Source organism: Trichechus manatus, unplaced genomic scaffold (genome assembly GCF_000243295.1).
Source record: "Trichechus manatus latirostris isolate Lorelei unplaced genomic scaffold, TriManLat1.0 scaffold00186, whole genome shotgun sequence".
Taxonomy (NCBI): Eukaryota; Metazoa; Chordata; class Mammalia; order Sirenia; family Trichechidae; genus Trichechus; species Trichechus manatus.
The window spans coordinates 1218135-1245903 of NW_004444122.1; the positions used below are offsets into that span (position 1 = coordinate 1218135).

A 27769-nucleotide genomic window follows, 5' to 3' on the forward strand; every position below is an offset into this window, starting at 1 on the left:
TTCAGGATTGTTGATTCTCTGTTTGGCTTAGTTTTTCGGATCTTTGTTGTGGAGGGACGGCGTGGTGCTTCTGCCTAGACCGCCATCTTGCCGGAGTCTCTAATTGTACTTTAGATGAAGGTTTACAGCGCAAACTAATTTCTCATTAAACAATTACTACACATACTGTTTTGTGACATTGGTTGCCAACCCCACGACGTGTCAACACTCTCCACTTCTCTAACCTGGGGTTCCCCATTACCAGCTTTCCTGTCCCCTCCTGCCTTCTAGTCCTTACCCCTGGGCTGGAGTGCCCATTTAGTCACATTTTGTTTTGTGGGCCTTCTATCTTTGGCTGAAGGGTGAACCTCAGGAGTGACTTCATTACTGAGCTAATACGGTGTCCGGGGGTCATACTCTCGGGATTTCTCCAGTCTCTGTCAGGCCAGTAAGTCTGGTCTTTTTTTTTTTTTAGTTAGAATTTTGTTCTACATTTTTTTCCAGCTCTGTCCTTGGACCCTCCATTGTGATCCCTGTCAGAGCAGTTGTGGTGGTAGCCAGGCACCATCTAGTTGTGCTGGACTCAGGAGGAGGCCGTGGTAGTTGTGGTCCATTAGTCCTTTGGACTAAGCTTTCCCTTGTGTCTTTGGTTTTCTTCATTCTCCCTTGCTCCAGACAGGGCGAGACCAGTGGAGTATCTGAGATGGCCACTACACTATTATTTTGTTGGGAATTTTTGTGTTTATACTTATAAAGGATATTGGTCTATAGTTTTTTCTGTTTTACCCATGAACTTTAACTGTTCTCTTCTTCTTCTTTTTTTTTTTTTTTAAAAAAAAACTTTGCTGTCTTTCCTCTCAGAGCGGGAGCTCCTGGGGCCAAAAATGTGTCCCATGAAGCTCAGATCCCTAGAGTTCAGCACAGGCCTTTAATGGAAGGACTCAAGAAATGATAACTGGGCCTAATTAGGCAGCACCTGCTCTGTACCAGGCACTGTTCTGGAGCCTAAGGGTTCAGGCGCATTTGAAATTAGTTCGTCCAGTTGGATAGATAGCCCTGCCTGCTGCTGTCTTTGAGGAGCCCTGGTGGCGCAGTGGTTAAAAGCTCAGCTGCTAACCGAAAGGTCGGCAGTTTGAACCCACCAGCCGCTCCATGGGAGAACTTCCGTAAAGATTTACAGCCTTGAAAACCCTCTACGGAAGTTCTACTCTGTCCTATAGGGTTACTATGAGTCAGAATTGACTCGATGGTTTTTGTTTTGCTGCTTTCTTTAAATCTGAACAGCACCAAGGCATGGACCATTTCACAATAGCCATGCCCACACTAGATGGCCAAGAACACCCTTGTGCTCTCTGGTGCCTGGCACAGGGGAGAACTGCACACAGCTGACACGTGGTAGATGTTTGGCAAGCGAATGGAAAGGAAGGAATTGGCCTTTGAGGCTCCTTTTACAGGAGACTCATTATGACCTTCTGGATCTGATGGTAGCAGACATTTGGGTGCCTGTGGAGAAGGAAGATGCCTGCTTCCAAGTCCTAGCCCAAGTCCACAATCCATGCTAAGCATGTGAATCTTCCCAGGAGGACGTTTGCTTTTTCATGGCAGTCGGAATTTCTGTGAAATCGCATCCAGAATCTTTCTTTTAGAATGAATGATCTAATTAGAATATGGTTAATAATGATGTATCAGTATTTCTTTGTTGTAAAAAATGTACCATACTACTGTAAGACGTTAATAATAGGGAAACTGGGTGTGGGCCATATAAGAACTCTCTGTATCTTAGCTCTATCTTCATGATAATTCTATAAATTTAACCAGTAACTGGTTGCCTTCAAGTCAACCTCAGCTCATGTGACCCCATGTGTGTCAGAGAACTGTGCTTCATAGGGTTTTCAATGGCTGGTTTTTTGGAAATATTTTGCCAGGCCTTTCTTCGGAGCCTCTGAGTAGACACAAACCTCCAACCTTTTGGTTAGCAGACGAGTGTGTTAACCATTTTCACCACCTAGGGACTCCTATGATTCTAACTGTTCTAAAAGAAAAGGTTTACTTAAAAAAAATGACATAGTGCTGGGTGAAGATTTAGGTTAAATGGTTTTTCCAAATAGCTGTCCAAATAGTAAAAATTGATTTGTCAGTCTGCTGCTTTTTTTGTTGAATTCTCATGTTCTAGACTCTGAGTGATAAATGCACTGATTTCTTGATTAATCTATCTATTCCTAACTGGCACACTAGTTTAAGTGTTGACATTTTATTAAAGAACCCATCCTCATTACTCATAACATTTTCTTAACCATGTTGGTCTTTTCCCCCCAGGTAAATAGAAAGTATTAAACTATTTTATTGGGATTTTAATTGGAAATGTACCAAATGCTTATTTTTATTTTTGGCAAGAATCAACTCTTCCCATTCAAGAATATGGTGTAAGTCTCAATTTATTCAAGTCTTCCTTTATAGTTTTTAATAATTTAATAATTTTCTTCCTATAACACTTTTTTCTTTTTTGGTAGTTATTTCTATTTACTACTTTTATTGCTGTAGTTTATTTTTCTTCTGAGTTTTATTGAAGTCTTTTTGTTTTTTGTGGTTATATCCAGTAACCATTTTCTGAACTCTTATTAGTTCGAAGCTTTCCCCTGGATTCTCTTGAATCTTTTTAGTCATATTATCATACTGCCTACTAATATTAATTTGGTTAATTCCTTTATCAAGGAGGCCTAGTGGCACAACAGTTAAGCACTTGGCTGCTAACCGAAAGCTTGGCAGTTCAAATTCATGAGCTGCTCCATGGGAGAAAAGACCTGACAATCTGCTCCCGTAACGATTACAGCCTCGGAAATCCTATGGGGAAGTTCTACTCTGCTGAGTAGGGTCGCTATGAGTCAGAACAGACTCAATGGCAAACAACCACCATTCCTTTATTGCAGTGGCGAGGCCTATGCTCTCGGGACTGTTTGTCACATACCTGCCTCTAATGGAACCGCTTTTGCACCAGTGACCACTGACTTGGGAGTCGTTATCATATTAAGGAATTACGTTTTCATTTCATGTTAAAAACCTATTGCTGTCAAGTCGATTCCAGCTCATAGTGACCCTATAGGACAGAGCAGAACTGTCCCGTAGGGTTTCCAAGGAGCGGCTGGTGGATTTGAACTGCAGACCTTTTGGTTAGCAGCTGAGCTCTTACCCACTGAGCCACCAGGGCTCCTCATTTCATGTTAGGTTTTAAACAACCTAGAATAGGCAATGACTTTCATCCAATGTGGTTAAGTCTCTATTAAGATCATTGTTCTTTGTCTTACTTATAGTTATCTTAATAGATAAAACCACACTTACATTTTCTAAATAAGCCTTGTCATCAAAATAAAATTGTTTTTTCAAATATTCCCAGGCCTTTAGCTCTCCAGGCCCACATGACATGAAAGGTTTTCCGATTACGGACCAAGCGCAGACTTCAGACTTGTTCTATAGATACTGCTCCCCAGAACTCAAGAGGCCTCAGGAAACAGCAACTTCATCCCTGCCCTCTAGATGGAGACCAAGATCCCTCAAAAGGGAAGAGATGGTGTGCAGATGACAGAAGCATTCGGCACCTTTAAAGGAAGGGGCTGGGGAGCTAAGGGATGGGGCCAGCCCCGGGCAGAGGGCCAGAGTTTGAGTCAGAGCAGGAAGCTGAGTCTGGAGAGGCCTCGTGGAGAAATACAGGCTCCTAGGCCTGTGTTGTGAGTTTGAATCCTGACTATGCAGAAGCCTGGTACATTTCTTCCTCCCTTCCCCACCTCTTCACCCAGATTTGGGGCAAACGGTTAGAATCTCAAATTAAACCTGCTCCTCCTCCTGGGTATCCCATCTGGCAGTGACACCCACACCCACACCATCGTCCCAGCCAGAGACCCAGGCAACCCCTCGGAGCCTCCCTCTTGGAAGACCGTGAGCCCCCGAGGGCAGGCCCAGGTCTGAGTCTCCTCTGGGTCCCAGCACGCAGCACAGGCCTGGTCCAGGAGATACTCACTGAATGTTTATTGAGTAAAGAACACAGCAAAAACAGTCTGCACCAGTCATGGGAACTCTCTCCAAACGTGAAAAGTAGCCCCTGGGAAGAGAGCACTATCATATGGGTTTGGATCAGCTGAAAACCAGGTTGAAGGCAACTGGCTGGTACTCATCTTTGCACCAGGAGATTCAGATGAGCTTGTTGTTTGGTGGAATTCTTCTTCCTGGTTTGCTTTGGGATCCCAGGCCTGGCACAGCGGTGAGGAGGGAAGGTGGCGGGCCCCTGGGTGGGTCTCCCCACCACTTCCTCCAAGGCAGCATTTTCACGGAATGGCCCTGGCTGCCTGGTCCTCCCCTTCACCACCAACAGTTGCTGCTGCTGCTGCCGTCCCTGCTCACACCAGAGGGATGGGGTAGGAGGCACAGGCGGCCAGACCACACATGTTCTTCCCTCGCTCGATGAGGAAGTACCTGAGCAGAGAGAGGGAGCTAAGGTCAGCTGGTGGCTCCCTAACCACAGACCTTTCTGGTAGGTTTTGCTGCTCACCAAGGTCTAACTCTGGGGATTGTGCACTCTGAATTTATTCATAACACAGTAGTGTTGGGGCTTTTCACCAGGAAATTACTGATCTGACTTTGCAAATAATTTATCCTTCCCTCTCCTTGGCTGCCAAATTAACTCTCTCTCTTATTCTATCCATACCCCTACTTCTCTCCAGAATTTACTGAGGTCCCCCCTCCCCCTTCTTGGCCGTAGCTAGGGCGGTGCTCAGGTAGTTATTTATTCATCACAAATCATTAATTGAGGTAACAATTAACACTCTCCTTTTCGCGTGAGGATGCAGATCTGAGAGAAGAGACGGTCAAAGACACATTAGGATGTGCCCCATGGTCCCTCACTTCCAGCCCCTTTCTCCTTAAAGGAGGTGTTGTCATGTATCACTGATAAACTTGTCGTCTTGATTTCTCAGACATGGACCCTGCCAGAGGTTGGCTCAGTCCCAGCAGAGCCTGTGTGTGAGCTGTTTTTCTAGCAGTGATGACAGATCTTAATGAGCCAAATGGACTCCTGTTCTCAGTGCAGAACTGTTAAGCTCTAAGGTCCAGGAAAGGGGAGGGGTTGCTAAGAGGGGTCTTTGAGGGTGTGGAGGTTACATTCTCAGGCTCTCCCTCCCCAGTGGTTTAGGCTAGGGCTCGGCTGACCAGCTCCCTCCATGTCCCCTGGAAGCTGTACTTTTGAGGCAAAAAAGATGTCCTCCAGACTTGAGCAACCACCCTATACCCCCAGGCTTATGGGACCTGGAAGTTGCTTACCCATTCATTCCCCAGTAGGGACCCCAAGAATTTTTCACAATCCAATAGGGGACCCCATTTTCTTCTCCGTACCCAACAGCCAGTACTGCATGGTTCACTTTATCTGGAGTTTTATGGCAGGATGTACTGAAAAACAAAAATACAAAAAGGTTGAAAATATGGGCAGGATAAAGGCAATGACTCACTTACACTCAACATGGTTCTCCTTGGCTTTAGAGCAGCGTTTTCCCAAGGACAGCCTGGGAGGCATTCACTTCCGGGAGTCAACGATTGCTTAGCCAGAATGTGAGAGAATTTAGATCTTCCAGTTCTTCTGCTCGAGGGGAGGGTAAAGGGAGGGGGCTCCCACCCAGTAGGGTTGGGGACAGGGTGGGGTCAAGGAAAGCTTCTCTGAGAAGGCAGGCGTACAAGCATGAAACCACAAACTCTTCTGTACGGCTGGGATGGTGGCTGCAGGGTGGGTTGGGTGGGGATGGGTAGGTTTTGATGGGTGATGACCTTGGAGAAACAAGAAGGACCAGACCATGAGGGTCCTCCCAGCCAAGCTAAGACACTGGGCTTTCATCCTGTTGGGGTGATGGGGAGACACTGGAGTATTTAAAGGTGGTGTGTCAAGAGGAATGTTTCAGGTGACGACTCTGGTTCCTAGTGGAGGGTGGACTGATGGTGGGGGTGGGTGTGGACAAACCAGAGAGGATGATGGTGGCCAAGGGCAGAGGCATGGAGAGGGAGAGGAGAGCACAGATTTGAGCAGTGTGAATGGGACAGTGTCTGGGTGACTTGGGGAAGGCAGGTTTTCAGTATGGCTCTGGTCTTTCTCTTGTGCAGCAGCTAGGGACTCCACTAGCCAGGACGGGACCTGGGAGAGGAAGGCCTGGGGCTGGGGGAGGATTCGTGTGGGATTTGCAGTTCCTATGGGTCACCCAGGTTGAGATGTCAGTGGGGCCCTTGGCTCTATAAGTCTAATACTTGGCAGGTGCCCTAATGTCACAGTGCTTAAGAGCTGTGGCTGCTAACCAAAAGGTTGGCAGTTTGAATCCACCAGCTGCTCCTTGGAAACCCTATAGGGCAGGCAGTTCTTCTCTGTCCCATAAGGTCACTATGAGTTGAAATTGACTCGACAGCAACAGGTTTGGTTTTTTTTTGGTTTAACACTTGGTAGAAACCAGGCTGGCAGATGGAGACTTGGAAGTTCTCAGCAAGATTTTGACCACGGAGTTTAAGGAATGGCTGTGATGGACCAGGAAGAGAGTCTATCAGTGAGAAAAGGGAAGAGGGCTGAGGACAAAGCCCTGGAGAGCACCAGGACTTCAGGGGTGGCTAGAAGATGAAGAGACCATGAAGGGAACTCTGGGGAGAGGGCAGGGAGTGGCAAGTGCCAGGGAGTTTAGTTTTTCTGAAGATACCTGTGGTGAATCAGCAAATGGTTCTCGTGTCTGAGAGGAGCTGCTTTCTCTTTTCTATTTCACATTTTCAAGTTTTGGGACTTGGGTTTACTTAATTGGAGGCAGCTCTTCTGTTGAGGAAGACAGAGCCCCGGCCCTACCCTGATAGTCACGCAGCTTTGGTCTGTCACGTTGACCGTCTCTCTCCTCCTGTGTAAGATGGAGCCCATGGGTCCTGACCTCCAGGGGTGTTCCAGGACTAACTGAGGGAACGTGTGAAGTGTCCAACATGTGGTAGGTGTCAAGAAATGGTGTGACCAGCAGTCTGGGCAGAGCCTGTGTCCCATGCTCCAGCTGTAGGCAGGTTCAGGCAGCCCCCCTGCCCCCCTCCCTCCTAGCTCCTGGGATCTCGGCTCACCTGGAGTAGATGCCCTTGCTGTAGCTCATGAAATGGTCTGTCACCTCGAAGGCAAAGCTCACGGGGTTGTACAGTGCCACAGCCTCCACCATCCCCTCCTCGTCGTTCTGTGGACAGAGGGATCGATGGATGGACACGCATGGCCTCTGTCACATCGTCACCCCACTTTCAAAATATAGCCCTTTGTCCCAAGGTGGGGGATAGAGGCCCGAAGCAGTGGAGATGTCCATCCAGCAGGAAGAGAGGCAAGAAGATGGTTTAAGACCAAACAGCAGCCACTAGGAGGCAGGCTGCACCCACCTCTGCAGCTGAAGCTGGGCATTGGGAGGAGGGCACTATTGAGGGAGGCCTCACCCTCTCGTGCCTGAATAGGCAGGACCCTCTGTTTATATTTACCTTGTAAGCCCCTCCTCCCAAACCAGACTGCTCCCCTGTAACCTCTCTCCCCTGCCTGGGCTGGTTCTGTTTGGACATCTACCTTCCGCCACCCCCACTCTGCTCCTTGGAAGCCCTGCACCCTTTGGATAGAGACTGTGGGGTGCTCATTCAGTCACTCACAATCATTCACTGAGGTCCTCTCATGGGCCAGGTGCTTGGAGGAACCCCCAGGAGTCCCTGCACCCATAAAGCCGTTCTACGGAGCTTTTTTGGGAGAACACGAGGGTTATAAGTGCATGAATAAACAAGATCCAGAGTGTGGTGGAAACAAGAGAGGACCCAGTGTTATGGACTGAACTGTGTCCCCCCCAAATGTATGTTGGAATCCTAACCCCTATACCTACGAGTAATCCTGTTTGGACACAGGGTTTTGCTATGTCAATTAAATCATACCTGAGTAGGGTAGGTTCTAAATCTAATTACTTGTGAGTTATAAACAGTACAGATCACACACCCACACACACACAGTGTCTCACACATACACACACACACGCACACAGCCACACTCATCCTGGAGAAGACAGATGCCATGTGAGGATCATCTCCAAGCCAAGGGAAGCCAAGGAACAAAGAAACGCCTGGGGCTACCGACAAGGAAGGAATCAACATGGCTAAGACCCTGATTTGGACTTTCAGCCTCCAGAACTCTCAGAAATAAATTTCTGTTCTTTAAAGCCACTTGCTGTGGTATTTGTGTTACAACAGCACTAGGTAACTAAGACATCTGGCAAAGGGCTATGTGCCTTCTGAGTAGCATCTGTCCCTTTCAGCTGGGGAAGGCACATGGGAGGAAATCAAGGAGGCTTCCTGGAGGCTGCAGCTTTGGGACTGGGCTGCAATGATCAGGTGAGAACAGCTCTTCTCAACCCTGGCTGCATGTTAAAACCACCAAGAAGGCTTTAAAAAATCCTGATGCCCAGGCTGCATCCCAGACCAATTATGTCAGAATCTACAGGGTGGGTCAGAGGCAGTAGTACTTTTTAACACTTCCCAGTTGGGAACAATGGGCTTAGTGTGAGCTAATGAAGCCATTCCCCTGGCTGGAGACCTTGAAGAGCTGAAATGAGGCTGGAGGGTCTGTGAGCCGAGGCCAGGTTTCTGCTGAGGGAAGGGAAGTGCTGGGGGGTGCTGGGCACCCAGCCCTTCTCAGTACTGGTTCTCTGGAGTGGTGGACAGAGACCCAGATGCAAACGGCGAACAGCTGACCTGCAGACAAGTGGCTCCCTTCCATGTGTGCGAGGCCCAGAGGGGTCGGGTCAGCTCTGGGACAAGAAAGGCCTGTCCACCAAGGGGGTGGGCACTGCTGTGCAGCTGGCACCATTCCCATGGCTGTCCCGGGGTCCTGGCTGAGCCCTCAGCCTGGCCAAAGAGGGCTGAGCGCCAGTGCTGGCCTGCTCTCCAGGGGCCTATAGGTGCCACCCACAAGGCTCTCTGGGGACCAGGCAAAAGGGATACCTCTGAGCCCGATTCCCTCTCAGAGCAGGCTAGCCCTTGGTGGGTGTGTCTGAAAGAAAATTGGCTATTTTCTGAAGATAAATTCGCAGTAAGTAATATCCCTATTACAGGTTGTAGGTTGTATATTGTTGGGGCAATGAGCCCTTGTTCTGGAATGACATGATCTCAGTCTAAATCCTAGCTTCCACTTCCTAGCTCTGTGGCCGTAGGCAAGTTACTTAACCACTCTGAGCCTGTTTCCTTATTATAAAATGAAGGTTAATAACGACACTTATAGGATTATTTTGAGTCTAGAGGAGATGAGGCATGTTAAATTGTTAGGTAGCACCTATAATCACTCCATCAACTTAAACATGTGTCAATTAAATGTAACTACAGCAGTTAAGCAGTGGTTAAGGGCTCAGGCTGTTAACCAAAAGGTCAGCAGTTCGAATCCACCAGCTGCTCCTTGGAAACCCTATGGGGCAGTTCTACTCTGTCCTGTAGGGTCACTATGAGTCAGAGTCAACTCGACGGCAACGGGCTTCGGTTTGGTTATTTACATACACATCATGTTTGTGATTTGCACATACACTTGTGGGCACACACAGGCTCGGCCTCATGTGCTCATCTGCACACATCACACCTACACATACCCATGGAGATGTTCTCCTTCCACACACATCCTCCCATACTTGCACGCAGGAGTCATGAGGGCTGTTCACAAACGTTCCAGCTCTCGGAGGAACAGGCAGGACTGCACTTCCCCATCTACTTGCAGTTAGGTATGACTCTGTCACTTGTTTGGGCTTTAACAGCCAGGACGTAATTTATCTTCTGCCTGAGTCCTGTTGTTGTTAGTTACCACTGAGTTGATTCTGACTCATGGCAACCCCATGTGTGCAGAGTACTACTCCTGAGGGTCTTCAAGGCTGTGACTTTTAGGAAGCAGATCACCAGGCCTGTCTTTTGAGGTGCTTCTGGGTGGGTTCGAACTGTCAACCTTTAGGCTAGTAGTTGAGCGTTTAACTGTTTGAGCCAACCAGGGACTCCTGCCTGGGTCCTAGAGTGAGGCAGAGGACATACAGCACAGCCCTGGCTAAGCTGAGGGACATGCAGCATGAATGAAACATAAACCTTGACTGTTTTAAGCCATTCAGATTTTGGGGCTATTTGTTACTGCAGCATAACCTAGTTCACCCTGACTGATACACATTCACACTCTTCCTCAATCTCTTATACACATCTGTACACATACATGCTGACATTACCCACATGGGATGGGGATTATTACTTGCATGTTATAGACATGAAAACGGAAACACAAAAATGAAATCTGGCATGGAACTGGAGTCAGAACCAGAGCATCTGATTGCCAGTCCCATGCTTTTTCCCTCCCATCATCCACCATGCTGCCCTCATGGTGATTGATACTCAGTGATAATCAAAACCTTTTATATCGAAGTGATGTGCTGCCAGGAAGGGCTGCCCTGCCTGGCCCATTGGCTATCTGACTGCTGAGGAGACTGGCCTCCTTATCAGAACACATTCCGCATTTGAGAGAAGGGTATGGTACTCACAAGTGTGATGTTGACCACATCCTTGACAAAAGCAATGGCCTTCTTGGGTTGGAACTTGCAGACACCATCCTGTTCAGGGTGGCAAAGGGCATGGAGTTCAGGTTAGGGCTGCTTGGCCCAGGCTGAGGCTTTAGGCCTGCCCATGCAGCCTGCTAACATTTACTGAGGAAACACTACAGGTACCAAGCCTGGGCTGGGTGATGGGGTCACTGAAGGGAGACTTAGAGGCATCCTTGTCTTTAAAGAGCTCACAGTCAAGTGGCAGGAGACAGTCCTGCTGCTGGCTTTGACAGAAGTGAGCAGAGAACTCAATGGGAACATGGGAAGGGGCCTAACCTAGGACAACTTGCTGAGAAATGGAGGCTGGGTAAGAGCTGGCATGACAGGGGAGAGGGAGGGGATTCTCAGTATAGGGAACAAAGCTGAAAAGAGGCAGGCACAGACAGGGCCACACAGAGGGGCATGCAAGCCCTTCTGTGACAGGAGCAGGGAGAAGGCCGAGGATGACAAGAGAGAGGACCTGTGAGAAGCAGGACTGGGTGTTTAGGAACCAGCAAGTGGATCGGCTGGAGCATAAAGTTTATGAGGGGGACAGTACAAGGAGATAAGACTGGAAAGGCTGGTTTGGGTGGGAAGGGCCTTGAAGTGCAGGCCAAAGAGTTTGGACTTCATCTTGCAGGCCCTGAGGATCCTTTGAAGAGTTCAGAACAAAGCAGGGGTGTGGTCAGAGCTGGGTTTCAGAGGCTACTCTGGTAGCCCATGTGGAGGGTGGCCCAAGGGAAGGCCACCCTCAGTGATCCAGGGTGAAGGGAGGCAGGATGTGAATGGGGACAGGGATACGGGATGGACCAAAGGAGTAGATGTGAGAAGATCTATGATGGTCAGAAGCTGAATGAAGTGAGGGTCTGGGTCAAGGGAATAGGGTGACCAAGGGGTTTTGAGTCTGGTGGTGCTCATACTGAAAGAAATCCAGGCAGAACCACACAGGTAGGGGAAAGATGAGGAGCTTGGCTGCAGACAGGCTGGGATGAAATGACAGCAGGTCAGGCCCTTGGCATGGTTAGTAGGTATGGGGCTCAGGAGAGTGTCGTCAAGATGAGAGACTGACTACATGGACGCACTACTGTGTTTCGCAAGAAGGGAAGAAGCCAGAGGATGGTGCTCTAGTGTACACTTGCAGGACGGGGAGGAGCCAGGAGAAAACAGAGCAGGATATCTGAGGTGTGGGAGAGGCCTTGAGGAGAAGGGCATCTCAGGAAGGAGCGAGTGATGGTACCACAGAAAGGGTAAGGAGGGGTGATGGCGATAAGAGGACCCTGGATTTGGGGAGAGCAGTGGGCTCAGGCAATCAGAGGAGGGGTAGGAATGAGTTTGAAGAGTGCAGACAATTCTGAGAGTCCTGGCAGTAGGGGCAGTCTAGAAGCTCAAGGGAAGCGGGGAGGAGGCCATGGGTAGGAGTGGAGATGGGGAGATTTGCAGACCAAGACGGAGCCGAAGCTGCTCAGAATTACCAGGCCCTTGTAGGGGTAGGTGTCTTCACCCATGATGCCCTTGTTGTACAGGATGTACTCGAAGGCCTGGCTGGGGAGACCCCTGCAAGAAGCACACACAGATGAGCCTACCTGGCACCAGCCCTGATGCAGGTGGGCAGGACTGGAGCTCTTCAGCTCTTTGCCTGGATGGGGCTGGGAGGCTTTGGGTGGGGAGTGGTGGAGGCTGTCTCAGGGTTGGCAACACCATTTGTCTGGCCTCGGGATAAAGCTCAGCAAACCCAGATGAGACTACTGGAGTCCAAGGACCAGCACACGTGCTTTGGTGGGACAGAGACCTCTTGACAACAGGCCCTGCTGTCAGGATGGCTGGCGGGATGTGCTCGGCTCCTCCTCATTGCCATTGGCACCCAGTCGGGGCAGGTGCTCAGCAAACACTACTGCTGGACCCCTCATATCAATCCATGTGATAAAGGCTGCTATTTGCTCTTCACAAATGGGAAGACTGAGGTTCAAAGAGGCTGAACAACTTGCCCAGGGCCACATAAAAACCAGCTGCTGTAACGTCAGTTCCAACTCATGGGGACAACATGTGTGTCAGAGTAGAACTGTGTTTTTAGGGTTTTCAGTGGCTGATTTTTCAGAAGTAGATCACCAGGCCTTCCTGTCAAGCTGCCTCTGGGTGGACTTGAACCTCCAACATTTTGGTTAGCAGCTGAGCACGTTAACAGTTTGTACCAACCGGGGACTCCTGCCCAGGGCCACATAGCTAAAGTCAATTCAGGATTTGGTTCCAAAGGTGGATCCTTCTCTACACCATGCTGCCTCTCAGTGAAAACAGAACTCCACAACTGCCCGGTGACAGCTCCCCAGCAACCCTCCCTGCCCTCGCCGGTTCCTGCTGGGTTTTTTTTCTCCATAGCATTTGTTGCCACCTGATCTATTATATATACACGTTTATGGTCTGTCTTACCCAGCTGGAATGTCAGTGCCTGTGCTCTGTTGACTGCTGAAGCCCAGTGCCTAGATACACAGCAGGTGCTCAGTAATATTTGTTGAATGAATGGAAAAATGAACGATTGTCCTGAACCAAAGCAAAGAGACTCTTTTGAAAACCAGTGGGGCCCCAAAGCCTCCTCGTCAGACTCTTGTCATGGGTGGTGTTTACAAGAGAGCAAACAGGCGAGAGATGAGACAAAGATGTTGGTGGACCAGTAGGCTATGACCTCACCCTTGAACCCCAAGGACTCGGGCTGAAGCATGGCTCTCTGCAGGAGGGCCTCCTGTCTGCTGCTGCCCAGAGCAGGAGGTGGGTGGTAAGAAGTCCTCACAGGATTTGGCTCCAGGAGAAGGAAGACTGAGAGCAGCAGGACTGAGGCCTGGGAGAGGGATGGGCCGTCGGTAGATGAAGAGGAGTCAAGATGTGTGCTTGTTCCTCTAGGGGAACACGAAAGACCCGGCTTTCCACGTACTATTTGCCAGGAAAGCTGACTAGTCCCATGGAAATGTCTGAGTGCTGCATGTGTGGAGAAAGATGCGAGGGCTAGAGATGCTGGAAACGTGTGGAAATTCCTAACAACCTGTTTTAAGAATGGGCCAGGAAAGCAGGCCCAGTAAAAATATGCATGAACACTTTACCACGTTCATAGAAAAGCTCCCTCACATGGCCTGTCCCGCTGGGGTGGCTAGAACTGTATAGAACATTTATAAAGGCCCCTAGACATCTGTGTGTGGATCTAGGTTTTGGAAGACAATGTGTGATTGCTCCTCTGGCCATGTGCCCAGGGGCCTTGGTGGCTGGTGAAGCTGACTGAGCCGTAGAATGAGAGACAGGCGGCACCTATGAAAGAGGACAGAGTTCGGAACGAGATAGGCTTGGGCTCAGAGCCCAGCTCAGCCCCATCTGGCTGTGGGACACGGGGAGTGTGAGGTGACCTCCTTCTCTGTAAAGGAAGATAATGTTGCCACTGTCAAGGGCACTGAGCAGGGTCATGTCTGTGGCAGTGCCCAGCAAACACAAGATAAATGTAAGCTTCCTTCTTTCATCGGGAAACCAAAGTGCAACTAGAAGTGACCAACTGGAAATAAGAAGGGGCTTGGGACCCTCCTGGTCAGGGACGTACCCTTGGCAGCCGTGATTATTGAAGTCCTTGGCGCAGTCCACCAGCTGCTGTTCTGACTGTAGAAGTGAACACAAACCCCATGAGTTGGAAGCTGGGAGGGTGTCAGGTGTTAGTACAAGACGCTGAGCCCCCTTGCTGATCCACACCTCTGGCTAAATCAGTGCTGTGTCAGGATGACCCAATTACAAGTTCCTCAAGGGCAAGGACTGTCACAGAATGTTCTGGAGTGTCAGACCCAGCTGGCACATGCTGGGAGGGGCTCAGTACCTACCTGGCGGCCAGCAGGCAGGTGAGAAACGTGAGTGAACCTGCAGGTGTGAACTGCATGGAGTCCTGAGGGAGAGGACCGGCCTAGCCCGAGACCCCGTTCCACCTGTCCTCAAGCCGGGGCCTTCCTGACCCTTGCCAACCTTGCCCCATACACTCCCTCGTCCCTACACACAGGCAGAAGCAAGGGCTGGGGCACTTCCTCTAGTCCCTCACCCCTTACTCTGGTGGGTCCAGGGGATGGATTCATAGCTTCCAGCTCTTCCCTCTGTGAAAACAACTGAGGCAGCTTGGGAAGGGGCATAGCTCCTAGAGGACCGTCTCCCGGGCAGGCCCTGCTTTTCTGACCCCCTCCTTGGTAACGGCCCCAAGGTATCACACTGAGGAACACCCAGATCCACCCAGGAATGAGCCTCTGGGCTGTTTCCTCAATAACCTGCATTTTTTTCCAGGGAAAGTGTCAGTCAGGACTCTCATTCCAAATGTCCATGCGGCTGGGTCACTTGGTGTACAACCGGAACAGCATTGTTAGCTGAAGCCCTAGAGGACACTGAAGCCCACTCCTGGGCCTACTGTCATGCCTTGGGGCAATGTGGGACCTCTGCAGGAGGTGAGCCAGCGGTTGACTTCTTACCAAAGAGAGCAGCTTCCCACTGGCTATGGCGATCGCAGACTCCAGAGCCCCTGTGGTGGAGAAAGTCCAGCAACTGCCGCAGGCACCCTGGAGAGGTAGGGGCAGGGGGAGTCAGTGACTGGGATGCAGGGGACAACCCCTGCCTTCTGACTTCCTCTGCTGACCCTTCGAGAACCCCCAAGGCTCCCAAATGCCTTTACGGTTGACAAAGCCCTGCTCCAGACTGCTCCACTGTGGCTCCCATGAGGCCTGAGAGGCAGGTGTCCTTCTCCCCATGTTACAGATGAGGCAGCTGAGGGTGGCATGAGAGCAGGAGCAGCCTCCGACTGGTGCCTGTGGACACCCAATCCTGGCCTCTTCTCAAACAACCCCCACCATCTCGTGAGGTCCTGGAGCCACTCCTGACCACATTCCATGGTATTCTAACTCTCCTACTTCTGAATCTTTTTTCTGGTTTCTCTTCTACCCGCTGTTTCCTAGCCAAAGGATTCACCAAAGTTCTGTCTCTAGAACCTTGTCTCTCACCTCTCCATCACCAATCTAATTTTCACCCATAGTTCTAATTGTTAAACTAACAACTCTCCCAAACTCTCGCCTCAGCCCTGACCTCCACCCAGGCCCAGTCATCCAACTTACTCCCAGACAGACCCCACCTGGGTGCCTCAGACACCTCAGACCCCACCGGTCCTGCCCTATCCATCCACCTCACCATCTTCTGCTACAGTTACTGCCGCTGCCCAGCCTCCTGACTCATGGCACTTCCAGGACATGAGGGTTCGGAGTTGGTGTTGGAGGCTGACTGCCTGGTTCAAATCACAGCTCTGCCTCACACCAGCTGTGTGACCGGGGCAACTTACTTCCCCTCTCTAAGACCCAGTTTTATCATTTGTAAAAATGGAATGACAACTGAACCTACTTCAGAAGGCAGTTAGCAGGATTCGATAAGATCAGGCCTGTCAAGCAGTTAATGCAGTGGGCTCAATAATGTTACTTGCTGATATTATTTTTCTCTCAGGCCTCCATATTTGTCTCTTTGTCTCCCCTCACTGGCTCAATCCTCCACATTCTACCTCTGAAATGTCTCTTAAAGCTCCCCTTTTCTGTCCATTTCATCACCCCAGTTTAGTCTCTCTAGAAAGGCTCTTCATCCAGGCCTCCCTCTCCTGTCTCTTCCTCTCAAATCCTTCCCTCAGCAGGGAAGGGAAGACCTTAGTCTGAGGCTCTCCAAGACAGTCAAGGAGGTGGTCCTGGCCACGACAGGAGCCACCACACGCTATCGAAGGAGGCAAAGCAGGGCTGAGCCTTGGGCACAGGACTGGAGCACAGACCTGTTTTTTTTTTTTTTAATTTATTATGTTTTATTTCATTTTGTGTGAATCAACTATGGCAAAATGTTAGCATTTATTTAATCTAGGCAGGCGGTCCTTGAGTGTCCGTATATTATTTTCTGACCTTGTGGTATGAGATACACTGGATTACAAGATGTACTAAGTTCATCAGAGATACCTGGTTTTGAGTCCCCTCTGTCACTTGCTTACTGTGGACCTTGGCCAAAGCCACTGTCCCTCTCAGTTTCCTCCTCTGTAAACTGAGAAATCCTCAAAGGGCTGCTGAGCTAATGTTAGATACTGTCACTGCCATTTGTAACCACAGTGGCCACAGTCAGATACGACACACCTAGGAGGCTAGCCATCTCGTTCCCACCCTCTTAGCCCAGGTCCTGTCGGATGGCCCAGGAACCGTTAAAATGAGAACTTGGAAAATTCCTGGTAGGCCTCCCCTTCTCACTGGCACAAATAGCGACCAGGTTTAAGTGTCTGCTCTTAAGGTTTATTGGCTTGAATTGTCATGTGATTCTCAGAGAGTCCGAAAATTAGCTTCTTTCCACCAATCTGCTGCTGAGAGGGGAGGCTCGTTTTAGCTCCAGGGTTTAAAAGTCTAGAACACTTGCAGCTCTGTGAACACACTGAGCCTGGAGGATTTGAAGCTGTGCCACATGACTTTTAGGAAAGAGAAAAAAGGGTTCTCATGGGGAGTTTCAGTGAAAAGCAAATGTTTCCAGGAAGGAAGTATTAACTGTGTATTTTCTGGAACTGAGAGGTCAGCATCTTTCTGAAGGAGCCCACCACACCTTACTTCCAGGGGATGGGCCGCAGCAGGCAGAGGGAACAGCAGGGAGTGGGGTCCAGACTCTCCTGAACTTGCTGGAACCCCCACAAATGGCTGAGTCCTCAGCTCTCAGGGTGAGCAGAGAGGGACTGCCAGTCCCCCTGCCAAGTCCACTGTGCCTTGCAGGGGACACTTTTCCCTGGAGGAGCTGGTGCCCTGAGGAGTGATGGAGGACAAGGGGGGTGGGAGGAGGAGATGCATGGGTGCTAGGGATGGGGCCCTGATGTCCCATCTCTGAAGGGTGCAGGGAACATAATGTTTTGGGTAATGCTGCAGGGCAAACCTACAATGGGGAAAATTGGGGGCTGGTGAACTTCAGCCCAATAAAGAAGAGCTTTTCATCCTTTGGAGCAGCCCAAAGAAGTAATGACTTCCCTGGCCTCTCAGAGGAAGAAGGCTGGAGACATGAGGAAAATAGAGTTGGGGATCTGCTTCAGGTGATTTTGTGGTTCTTTTGAGTTTTTCTTTCCAATATTTTGTCTGAGAATGTGGCTATTTTTTGGGAAGGGGTGGGGATGGCCATGCATACCTGGTTTTTCACTGGTGACACAAAGTGTCCTTTTTTCCGCCAGTCCACAAAGGGTGGGTAGGGACCAGTACCCCGAAGGTAGTTACCTTTGGTGGCTGAGCAATTCTGAAACAACCAAATACATCTTTTAAGGAAAAAAAAAAGACAACTTTGATAAAAAAACAAAACAAAACACAAAAACCCGTGTAATTAAAATGGAATCACTAATAAACAATAGTAAAAATAAAATCAAATAAATTATAAAAGTCAAGTGAAAACAAAACAGAATCACCAAGAAAGAGAATGAGAAAGATTGCAGGTGTCAGAACCATCCTCCCTATCTACCAGTCCCTGATGCTGAACGATCTGTCCCCTTGAGAGCCCAGATCCGGGAATTTAGGGTTAGAAGACCAAACTCGGGGTGCTGGCTCTAGGGGAAGGCCTTCTCTCTTTGTCGGCTCTAAAGGAAACTCCTTATCTCTTCTGAGCTTCTGCTCCTTGGCAATCTTCATGTGGCTTGACATCTCTCTTCCCCCATCTCTGCTTCTCTCACTTGCTTGTTTAATCTCTTTTATATCTCAAAAGAGACTGACTCAAGATATACCCTACAGGAATCCTGCCTTATTAACATAACAAAGACAACCCATTCCCAAATGGGATCATAACCACAGGCATAGAGGTTAGGATTTACCACACATATTTTTGGGGGACATAATTCAATCCGTAACACCCAGTTAAAATGGAATTTCAGATAACGAATTATTTTTCATGTAACTATGTCCCATGCAATATTTGGGATGTACTTAAACTAAAATTTTAACCAAGTCTCTGTATTTTATTTGGCAACTCTAGGTTAGAGGTCCACATTCCTGAGGCCATGGGCCTGGACTGAGGGACTCTGCTGGGAGCCAACCTCTCTTTTGGCTCCCCAAAGAAACTTGGAGACTTCCCCTGTGGCTGGAGATGGGACTGAATCTGACTGGAGGCAGAGCAGGTTGCAAACTTATTCCGAACATGTGAGTGAAAAGCTTCAGATTTGGTCACAATGGGCAACACCTACCTGAGGCTCCGACCAAAGATACTTTTGTTTTATTTCATCAAAGGTCATGTCTGAAAATTGGTTCAATGCCACTGAAAAGAGCAAAAACCCAAACCAGGGTTTATAGTTAGTTAGTTGATCTTAGTGCATCACTAATAAACACAGAAAAAAATGATGAACCCCCTTATTACCCCGTGTCCTCTTTGTAGTCGCTGCAACTTGGCTCTGTTAAATCTTTTTTTAAAATTTCACATTCCAAGGTCCTACAATTCCAGACGAATTTGGTAGCTGGCAACCCTTACTGTGCATCAGCATCGTCTGGGGAGCTTTTGAACAGTACAGGTGTCTGGGCTGCACCCCAGAGAGGCGATGCAGTCTAGAGTGGGACTTGGGCACCCATTTCTTCAGAAGCCCTGCTGGTGAGTCCAGTGGATATCCAGGTGCAGAACCACTACACCTGCGCCAAGTGCCTTCCCACATGATACCACATTCAGTCTTCCTAACACCCCAGCGAGAGGGTATTATCCCACTTTACGGGTCAGTAAAGCTTCAGGTGTATTAACTGCCCTAAGATCACACAAAGAAGCCCTGGTGGTGCAATGGTTAAGCACTCGGCTGCTAACTGAAAGGTTGGCGGTTTGAACCCATCAGCCGCTCCTAGGAGAAAAGACCTGGCAATTTGCTCCCGTAAAGCAGAAAACCCTACGGGGCAGTACTACTCTGTCATAAAGTGTTGCTACGAGCAGCTGGGTCACTACGAGTCGGAATCGACTCAATCCCCCTTGTCCATCACTCCTCAGGGCACCAGGTCCTTCAGGGAAGAGCATCCCCGGCACACAGCAACAACAGCAAGGCCACACAGCTAACACAGGCAGAAATGAAATTCAAACCCAGGTTTCATCCCAGGTTATGCTTGTTGCCCATATTACCAACTTAGAACTGCCATCATTTCTCAGCATCCTCAGTAAAAATCTTGGATACGTGTGTGTTTCTAGTGAAGGTAGATGTTCCAAGAGGCTGCTCACAAATGCAGCAATCTAAGGGCAAAGCTAGCATCCGGGCTCCCCCCTTAAATGGCAGGAACAGGGCAGGGGCTTCTACACAGTTTTGTAAACCTTACAACCACCAGGAAGTGCATCAGCGTTGACCTAAATTGACAACCCTGTGTCACACATTGAATAATAACAGCCAGACATTGAGGTCAGCCAAGGACAGCTTCAGAGTCTGGGTTTCTGCCCCCTCCACCCCAAAGTCCCCGGTGAACCCTTTAATCAGCAAGCATCACTAATGGATTTCTTTCCAGATCTAAGTTACTCCCTCCTCCCAAGTCCCGAGAAGCCCGGACGAAAGGCGCCACCACAGTACTTTTGTACGTGTGGTTCCTAGTGTTGTGGGCGTTGATCTTCCTCCAGTTCCTGACAAACGTCTGCTGCCTTTGGGGGTACTCCTCCGAGCTGTATTTCTTTTGGTGCTGAAACAGAACATATCAGCAATAAGTCACAGCGACAGGATGCAGCTCACGGGAGGGAGTTGTTTTCTTAGAGGAGGGATGGAGGCTTTCTTTCTGCTCCGAGTGTCTGGCCATGTCTGTGCAAGTGGGTGGGACAAGGTTCTGGGTCTCGCCTGTGAAGGGCAAAGCAAGCCCCTGCCTCCGGGGACCTGCGGCCAGAATGGTGCTGGTGGCTGCCTGGAAGTCAGCTGACAGTCCCAGAGGCCCTGGTGAAGAGGCCTGCCAAGTGCCCAGCCCCTGGGCCGAGTTTATGGCAAAAATCACCATTTTTCAAAAGTACAAGTACCAGTGTACTCCACTTGATTTTGCAATCAGCAAAGAATGTGATTTGAAAACCAAACAAGAAAATGAATTCTAAGGGTTGAAAGGATGCCAGCCAACTTTCATGCATGTCACTGGGAACCAGCGTTTGGGAGGAGTTAATTGTATCTTTCTCAGTGTTTTGACAATTCCCAGGGGAGCTAGGCGGAAAAAGCCCTCTTTACTGTCTTAAATCTGATACAGTTTGATTTGATAACAGGAAACTTGTGAAATGTATAACTTGAAAAAGAAGAAGTTGGAACTGACCTGTGCCATCCATGACTGAAAGTGAAACTTCTCTGCAAAAAGAAGAAAAGAATTAGGTTGTGTGCCTCCCACTAACATGAGTCTATAGATAAGTAGGTGCTTTAGACCTGATCTGCATTTTGGGTAAAAAAGGTAAATTTAGAACATCAAACATGGTGTTGCTGTTTAATGTTGGGTGCAAAAAGAAACTCACACTTTTTCTTTTATATCCAAATTGATTTTGAAAAACTGCATACCATTAGGTGTCCCTGGTTGACACAAATGATTAATGCACTGGGCTGCTAACTGAAAGGTTGGAGGTTTGAGTCTACCCAAAGGTGCCTTGGAAGAAAGCCCTGGCAATCTACGTCCAAAAAATCAGCCATTGAAAACCCAGTGGAGCACAGTTCTATTCTGAAACACATGGGGTCACCATGAGTCAGCATCAGCTCATGGCAACTGTTTTTAAAAATTTTTTTTATACCATTAACCTATGGGGTTATAACTCAGGGCAGCAGTTTTCCTTAATGGCGGCAAAGAGGAGGCTTCTGGGGGTGCTGGTAATGTTCTATTTCTTCAACCTGGTGCTGGTTATAGGAGTGTGTTTAGACTGAAAATTCATCGAAATGCATGCTTACAGTTTGTGTACTTCTCTGTATGATGTTGTATTTCAATAAGATATTAATAAAAAAAATCTATATACCCAGGGGTAAGCAAACGGTTTCTTAAAGGGACAGAAAGTAACTATTTTAGGTTTTACAGTCCAACTGGTCTCTCTCATAACTACTCAACTGTCGTAGTGCAAAAGCAGCCACAGACAAGGCAGAAAACCAATGGACGGGACTGTGTTCCAATAAAACGCTATTTAAAAAAACAGGGTGGCCAGGTGATTGCAGCCCCTCAAATAGCCCCTTGTACATTTTTAAGTTATCTAAAACTTTCATTTTAAGTTTAAATAACTGTGAACAATGTATTCCAGCTTATTGTAAATGTTGACAATATATACTATTGAAAATAATGCATTTAAAAATGATTGTTATATCATTCTATTAAAGCTAGCCAATGCATTGTAGAAATGGCAAATGTCTTGTTACCTATATATTTACTACATTAAAAAAAAAAAAAGGAGTTAGCTAATGGAATCTAAATACTATAATGATTTGATAACCACTATCAATGACTTTTTTTCTTTTAGTAGAACTTCCCCATAAGATTTCTAAGCAGTGGCTGGTGGATTTGAACTGCTGACCTTCTGGTTAGCAGCCTGAGCTCTTAACCACTGTGCCACCAGGGCTCCATCAATAACATGAACACTACCTTCTTTAAGAGTTGGATATTTTACAGTTTCTTTTTCTCCTTGAACCCTATCTGCATCCTCATTGCACAGAATTTTATCCTAAGGGAGTGTCATGGATTGAATTGTGTCCCCCTAAAATATCTGTCAGCTTGGCTGGGTCATGATTCCCAGTATTGTATGATTGTGTAATCTGATGTGATTTCCTTATGTGTTGTAAACTCTATCACTGTGATGAGGTTATGTGTGATCTCCTTATGTGTTGTAAATTCTATCACTGTGATGAGGTTATACTGATGAGGTTTACAAGATTGGATAGTGTCTTAATCCAATCTCTTTTGAGATATAAAAGAGAGAAGTGAGCAGAGACACATGGGAACTTCACACCACCAAGAAAGCAATGCCAGGAGTAGAGTGCATCCTTTGGACCTGAGGTTCCTGCGCCGAGATGCTCCCAGACCAAGAGAAGACTGATGCATCACAAGGACCTTCCTCCAGAGCCAACAGAGAGAGAGAGCCTTCTCCTAGAGCTGATGCCCTGAGTTTGGACTTGTAGCCTACTGGACTATGAGAAAATAAATTTCTCTTGTTAAAAGCCATCCACTCGTGGTATTTCTGTTAGAGCAGCACTAGATGACTAAGACAGGGAGCATATTTTTATATTCGATCATCCTAACATACTTTTCTACAACAGCAACAATAAAATGTATAAATTTAAATTATTTTTATTTCTTGTGAACCATGTCTTTGTATATTACAAAAAAAAAAATTATTCTTACTTGAGCAATCATAAGTAGTACACCAACTGAGCAAAATATTTAGAATATACTATGTATTATGAAAGGAACCCTGGTGGCACAGTTAGTTAAGTGTTCAGCTGCTTAACTGAAAGGTCGGGGGTTCGAACCCAGCAGCTGCTCCTCAGGAGAAAGATGTGGCAGTCTGCTTCTGTAAAGATTACAGCCCTGGAAAGCCTGTGGGGCGGTTCTTCTCTGTCCTGTAGGGTCGCTAGGAGTCAGAACCAATTTGACAGTAATGGTTTTTTTTAAATATATATTATGAAAAATAATTACTAGGCATAAAAAGTAAAATTGTATTGGAAATGCATCTCTTAATGGGATAAATGTATTGATAGGTGAATACTACCAACTGCTTGAATGAGACAAGGTTCAGCATTCATTTTGCTCCTAGCTTTGGTTTTTATAGATCCGTGGGCTGAGAAATCCTGCTCAGATGAGCCACTGGGAATGGAAGGCAGATTTTTAGAGCAGTGTCACTCAATTCCTTGTATTCCTTCCGATGTCCAAAATCACATGGTGCTCTGTCATCCAAAATTATGTTTAGATCCCATCACCTGATACCTTGATGAGGTCCTCTCTCCTTCAATGTCAGTTTCACTGCAGAACTGGAAATACCAGACTTGAAGAAGGATTTATTACCAATTGTCCTTTTGTTTGCTGCCATGATGTCAGGCAATGTCAATTCTGATTCAGGATGAATGAGAGGAAAGGGCCCCCCTGCCGTCTGGCGCTTTCTCCAGCAGATCAGTATTCACAGAGAGGACATTTGAAAGGAAAGGGTCACGAACATATTCCCTTAACGCTATCTAAGCCTGTACCACTTAGAATGTCTGCGTGGTCCCCCAGGGATCCCCCACTCTGAAGACCATTGCTATATAGTAGGAGTCCCTGGGTGGCGCAAATGGTTAAGTGCTCGCTATTAACTGAAAGGTTGGCGGTTCAAAGCCACCCAGAGGTGCCTCGAAAATAAGGCCTGGCGATCTGCTTCTGAAAGGTCACCGCCTTGAAAGCCCTCCTGAGTGCAGTTTTACTCTGCATACATGAGTCGGAATTGACTCGATGGCAACTAACATCAACAGCTGTATAGCATTTAGAACTCTTTCTGGAACATGTTCCAGAAACTCATGAGAACTATAGCCACCTTCCCTGGGAAAAATGCATATACAGTAAAACCTGCGAAAGCTGGAACCTGTGTAAGGCAGAAACCTGTCAGACAAGGTAAACTCAAATATTTTTCACTAATAGCGACAAAAAAGTGGTAAGACTGCACCCTGTCAAAGGCGGAAAACTTGTGAGACCTGGAAAAACAAGGTAGTCCTGCCGAGTTTCGGCTCTCACAGTTTTCACTGTATCTGCTGGTGCGGCATCAGACTTCCCACGCCCCAACCTCAAATGGATCCATTTCAACCCAGTTATGACTTTTTGAAGAAGTAGCTTTAGTGTGCTCTGCCTGGTGGGCACTGTTGGGAGTATCTAGAGCAGGCGCCAGCAAACTGCGGCCTGAGAGCTAAGAATGGCTTTCACACTTTGAAATACTTGGGAGGAAAATCAAAAGGGAACAATATTTTGTGACACATAAAAATGAAATGCAATTCAAACTTTAGGGTCTGTAATAAAGGCTTAATGGCACACAGCCACATGTCATTTGCATACCATCTATGGCTGATTTCCTCATGCACAATGACAGAGTTGAGTAGTTGTCACAGAGACTGTACCGCCCACAAAGCCTGAAATATTTACTATCTGGTGAAAGACTGCTGACCCCTACTCTAAAGTTAAGACAACTTTTCAGCACTGGCCTGCTTGACGCCAGCAGCACTGTCAGGCTAAAGCAGAGCTTTTGCTTGGATGTAGCTGGGGTTTCCTTCGCTGGGTTACTAACCAAAAGGTTGGTGGTTTGAACCCATCCAGAGGTGCCTCAGAAGAAAAGCCTGGTGATCTGCTTCCAAAAGGTCACAGCCATGAAAACCCTGTGGAGCACAGTTCTACTCTGTGGTCGCCATGAGTTGGAAGTGACTGGACAGCATCTGGTTGGGCTGACCTGGAGTGGGAGTCCTTGGTGGCTTCAAGGCTTGGGGTGCTTTATTTCATAAATGGGTGGGAAGGAATGAGGCAAGACAAAATTCAGCCTCAGCGGCTTTGCCTCAGCCCGGGGTTGTTCCTTGGCTACCCTTCTCTTCCCCAGGGTGAGGAGGAAGGTGGAAGCTCCACAGCCTGTAAGTTGTGGGCTGGGGCTGGGGCAGCAGGAAAGGAGCGGGGCTGGGAAAGCAGGCTCTTTGCCTGCGGCCTGGGTGCGTGTCTGGAGGCCCAGCAGCAGAGAAGGCTGCAAGAGCAGCATGAAGCTGGACCAGTCACAGTCCACCGGCCTGGAAGGATGAGTCCTGAGGCTTGACCTGACACCAGGGGTCCTTGAAGCACCCTCAGTTGTCAGGGGCTGTTGGTCTACGGCCACAGGAAGTCATGTGGAACCCATTCTACAGACGGACTCTCAAGGCCACTATGGGGATCCCCTATGTGCCAAGTCCCCGGGGATGCTGAAAGAAAACGCTGGGAAGTCCCTGCTCGCCTCTGATGGGGGCAGAGCAGAGTCTTCTATGTCAAGTTGGGAGGGGGAGGGCAGAAGGGGTGCGAGTTTCTTCGGTAATCTAGGCTCTGGAGCCACCTGGGCAAGTGGGACCCTTGAAACCCAGCTCATCTCCTCTTCTTGCCCTGCAAGACATGCCCCTTCAGTCTCTGGGCTGGAGACCCCTCCCCATCCTAGCAAGCAGAGCCCCTGAGCCTCGGACTGGGAAAAGCCCTGCTCTCCTCCCCCCCGCCCCCCGCCTTCCTCCTGAGCCCGGGGCTCCCACCTCCGCCAAGCTGTCCCAAGTTCCAAGCCTCAGACCCGCGCGGCCCCTTCTGGAGGCCCTCCCAGGAGCCTGGCCCGCGCCTCCGAAACCCCTTTCCCGTACCGTAGGAGCTCACGGACAGGGCGGCGGCGTCGCTGGTGGCGGGTCCCAGGAACCAAGCCCCAGCGCAGAGTAGCGGCAGGATAGCCCACATCGCGGCGGCGGCGGCGGCGGCACAGGCTCGGAGGGCTGGCGGAGGCGGCGGTCCAAAGTGGCGACCTGGAGGCGGGAGGCGGGAGGCGGGAGGCGGGGCGAGGCGGCGGGGCGGGACGGCCACCTGGCAACGGACCGCCCTACGCCCTTGGCGCAGCGCCCCAGGCTCCTGGACACCGCAGGACGCGACCTCGGTGCCCGGGTCGCCGGAGGGTCGGGGATCCCGACCCGCCTGGTCTCTGCTGACTCCTCCTCGCCCCCTTTCTCGCCGGCCCCTTTCCGCCCTGGCCACAGCATTCGCCTCTCTCCTTCTCTGGAAGGAAGAAGTGTTGGACTGCCGGGTCTTGGGGAGTCTTTCCTCTGCTCCCACTGGCTGGCACCGACGGGCGGCGGTGGCCGGGGGGAAGTCGCAGCCTGACCTCCCTGTCTGTCCCTACCCTTAGAGCCCCTGTGTCCCTGCCTGCCCCACCCCCAGATCCCTCATCTCCCTCCCTGTTCCTACGCTCAGAGACCCCCTCTTCCTGTCTGCTCTCACCTCCTAGACACTCCATCTCCTTGCCTGTCTCCGCCCCCAGAGCCCCATCTCACTCCTCGTCCTTATCCCCAGAGCCCCATCTCCCTCTCCCCACTAACTGCACTCCACTGCTTGTCCCTTCTGCCTTGGGATGAATTTACAGCTAGAAGTACTAGACAGCTCATCTTTACGAGCTCCCCTCTCCTGCCCCCAGGCATTTTAGTCTTTCTGCTGGGAAAGCTACATTAGCAGCTGCAGGGCCATTTCCTCTACTGAAGAAAGGAGGAAGATGAGATGTAAGGAAGGGTCTGAGTGTGAGAGAAACAAATAAAACAATGACCATTTCAAACTAAGGAAAAACGTTTCTGGGACTGCATCGGGTAAGAGGGAGAGTGTGTCGGGCACCCAGGGTGGGGCTGGGTTCTTCCCTTACATTATCACCCTGCAAGGTGGCATGCTGTTGGCCCCCATTTTACAAACGGGGAAACTGAGGCTTCAAGAGTAACTTTCCCAGTGTGTGGAGGGGGTCTGAACCCAGCTTTGACCTACTTCTGGCGTTCATTCTGCTCTACTGCAGCCCAGAGCATTTTAGTGTGGTTACAGCAGGCCCGTGGGTTTCAGGTCAGAATCCAGACGTCTCTCAAGTCCTCCTTCGGACCTGGGTTTTCTTCCCAGAAGTTCTCAGCCTAGGCTCTGCCTTGACGGCAACTGGGGGAGCAGATTCCTGGAGTGCTCTCCTGGGGTTTGACCTAGTGGGTCTGGGTGTTGTTGTTGGGTGCTGTGGAGTCGATTCTGACTGATAGCAACCCCATGAGACAGAGTAGAACTGCCTCATAGGATTTTTTTGGCTACGGAAGCAGATTGCCAGGTCTTTCTCTGGCAGAGCTGCTGGGTGGGTTTGAACTGTCAACCAACCTTTCCGTTAGCAGCCAAGCACTGAACCGTTGCACCGCCAGGGCTGCTTAGTGGGTCTGGGTCGGGCTCAGGAGTCTGAACGTAAACAGCCTTTTTGTGCAGTGTTGTGCATTCAGCGCAGCCTGTGGGTGCTGGGGCGGCCCAGTGGATACTATTTTCAGATCAAGCAGATCTTTATCAGTTTCTGAATCTGCCGCTGTCTGGATGCCCCTCTGGGTGTGACCGTCTCATCTGTGCTTTAAGGCAGATGTCTCAGAAGAGACCCTGTTGTTGTTGTTAGGTGCCATCGAGTCGATTCTGACTCACAGCGACGCTCTGTACGACAGACTGAAACTGCCTGGTCCTGCACCATCCTCATGCTCATGGTTATGCTTCAGC

General features: G+C 49.1%; 1 protein-coding gene across 1 annotated transcript; it reads right to left on the reverse strand.

Annotated features, from left to right (window-relative positions):
• Positions 1 to 4016: 4016 nt before the first annotated feature.
• CTSH (cathepsin H) lies at positions 4017 to 26032 on the reverse strand. The gene is made up of 12 exons (XM_004387482.3): positions 25873 to 26032; positions 20849 to 20880; positions 20137 to 20242; positions 18793 to 18863; positions 17754 to 17858; positions 15056 to 15142; positions 14155 to 14210; positions 12053 to 12134; positions 10542 to 10610; positions 7090 to 7196; positions 5287 to 5412; positions 4017 to 4443 (listed from the first exon to the last, which is right to left on the reverse strand). Exons 1-12 carry the CDS (start codon positions 25961 to 25963, stop codon positions 4368 to 4370), a joined length of 1008 nt encoding a protein of 335 aa, XP_004387539.1. The 5' UTR covers positions 25964 to 26032; the 3' UTR covers positions 4017 to 4367.
• Between the last annotated feature and the right edge of the window lie 1737 nt (positions 26033 to 27769).

Excerpts from the sequence above, each read along its gene's own strand:
- CTSH (XM_004387482.3), bottom strand. The coding sequence starts at position 25,963 with ATGTGGGCTATCCTGCCGCTACTCTGCGCTGGGGCTTGGTTCCTGGGA. Across the intron at positions 15,143-17,753 it reads TGTCACCAGTGAAAAACCAG|GGTGCCTGCGGCAGTTGCTG; the intron begins GTATGCATGGCC and ends CTACCTCTCCAG. Across the intron at positions 4,444-5,286 it reads CCCTACTGGGGAATGAATGG|GTACTTCCTCATCGAGCGAG; the intron begins GTAAGCAACTTC and ends CTCTCTGCTCAG.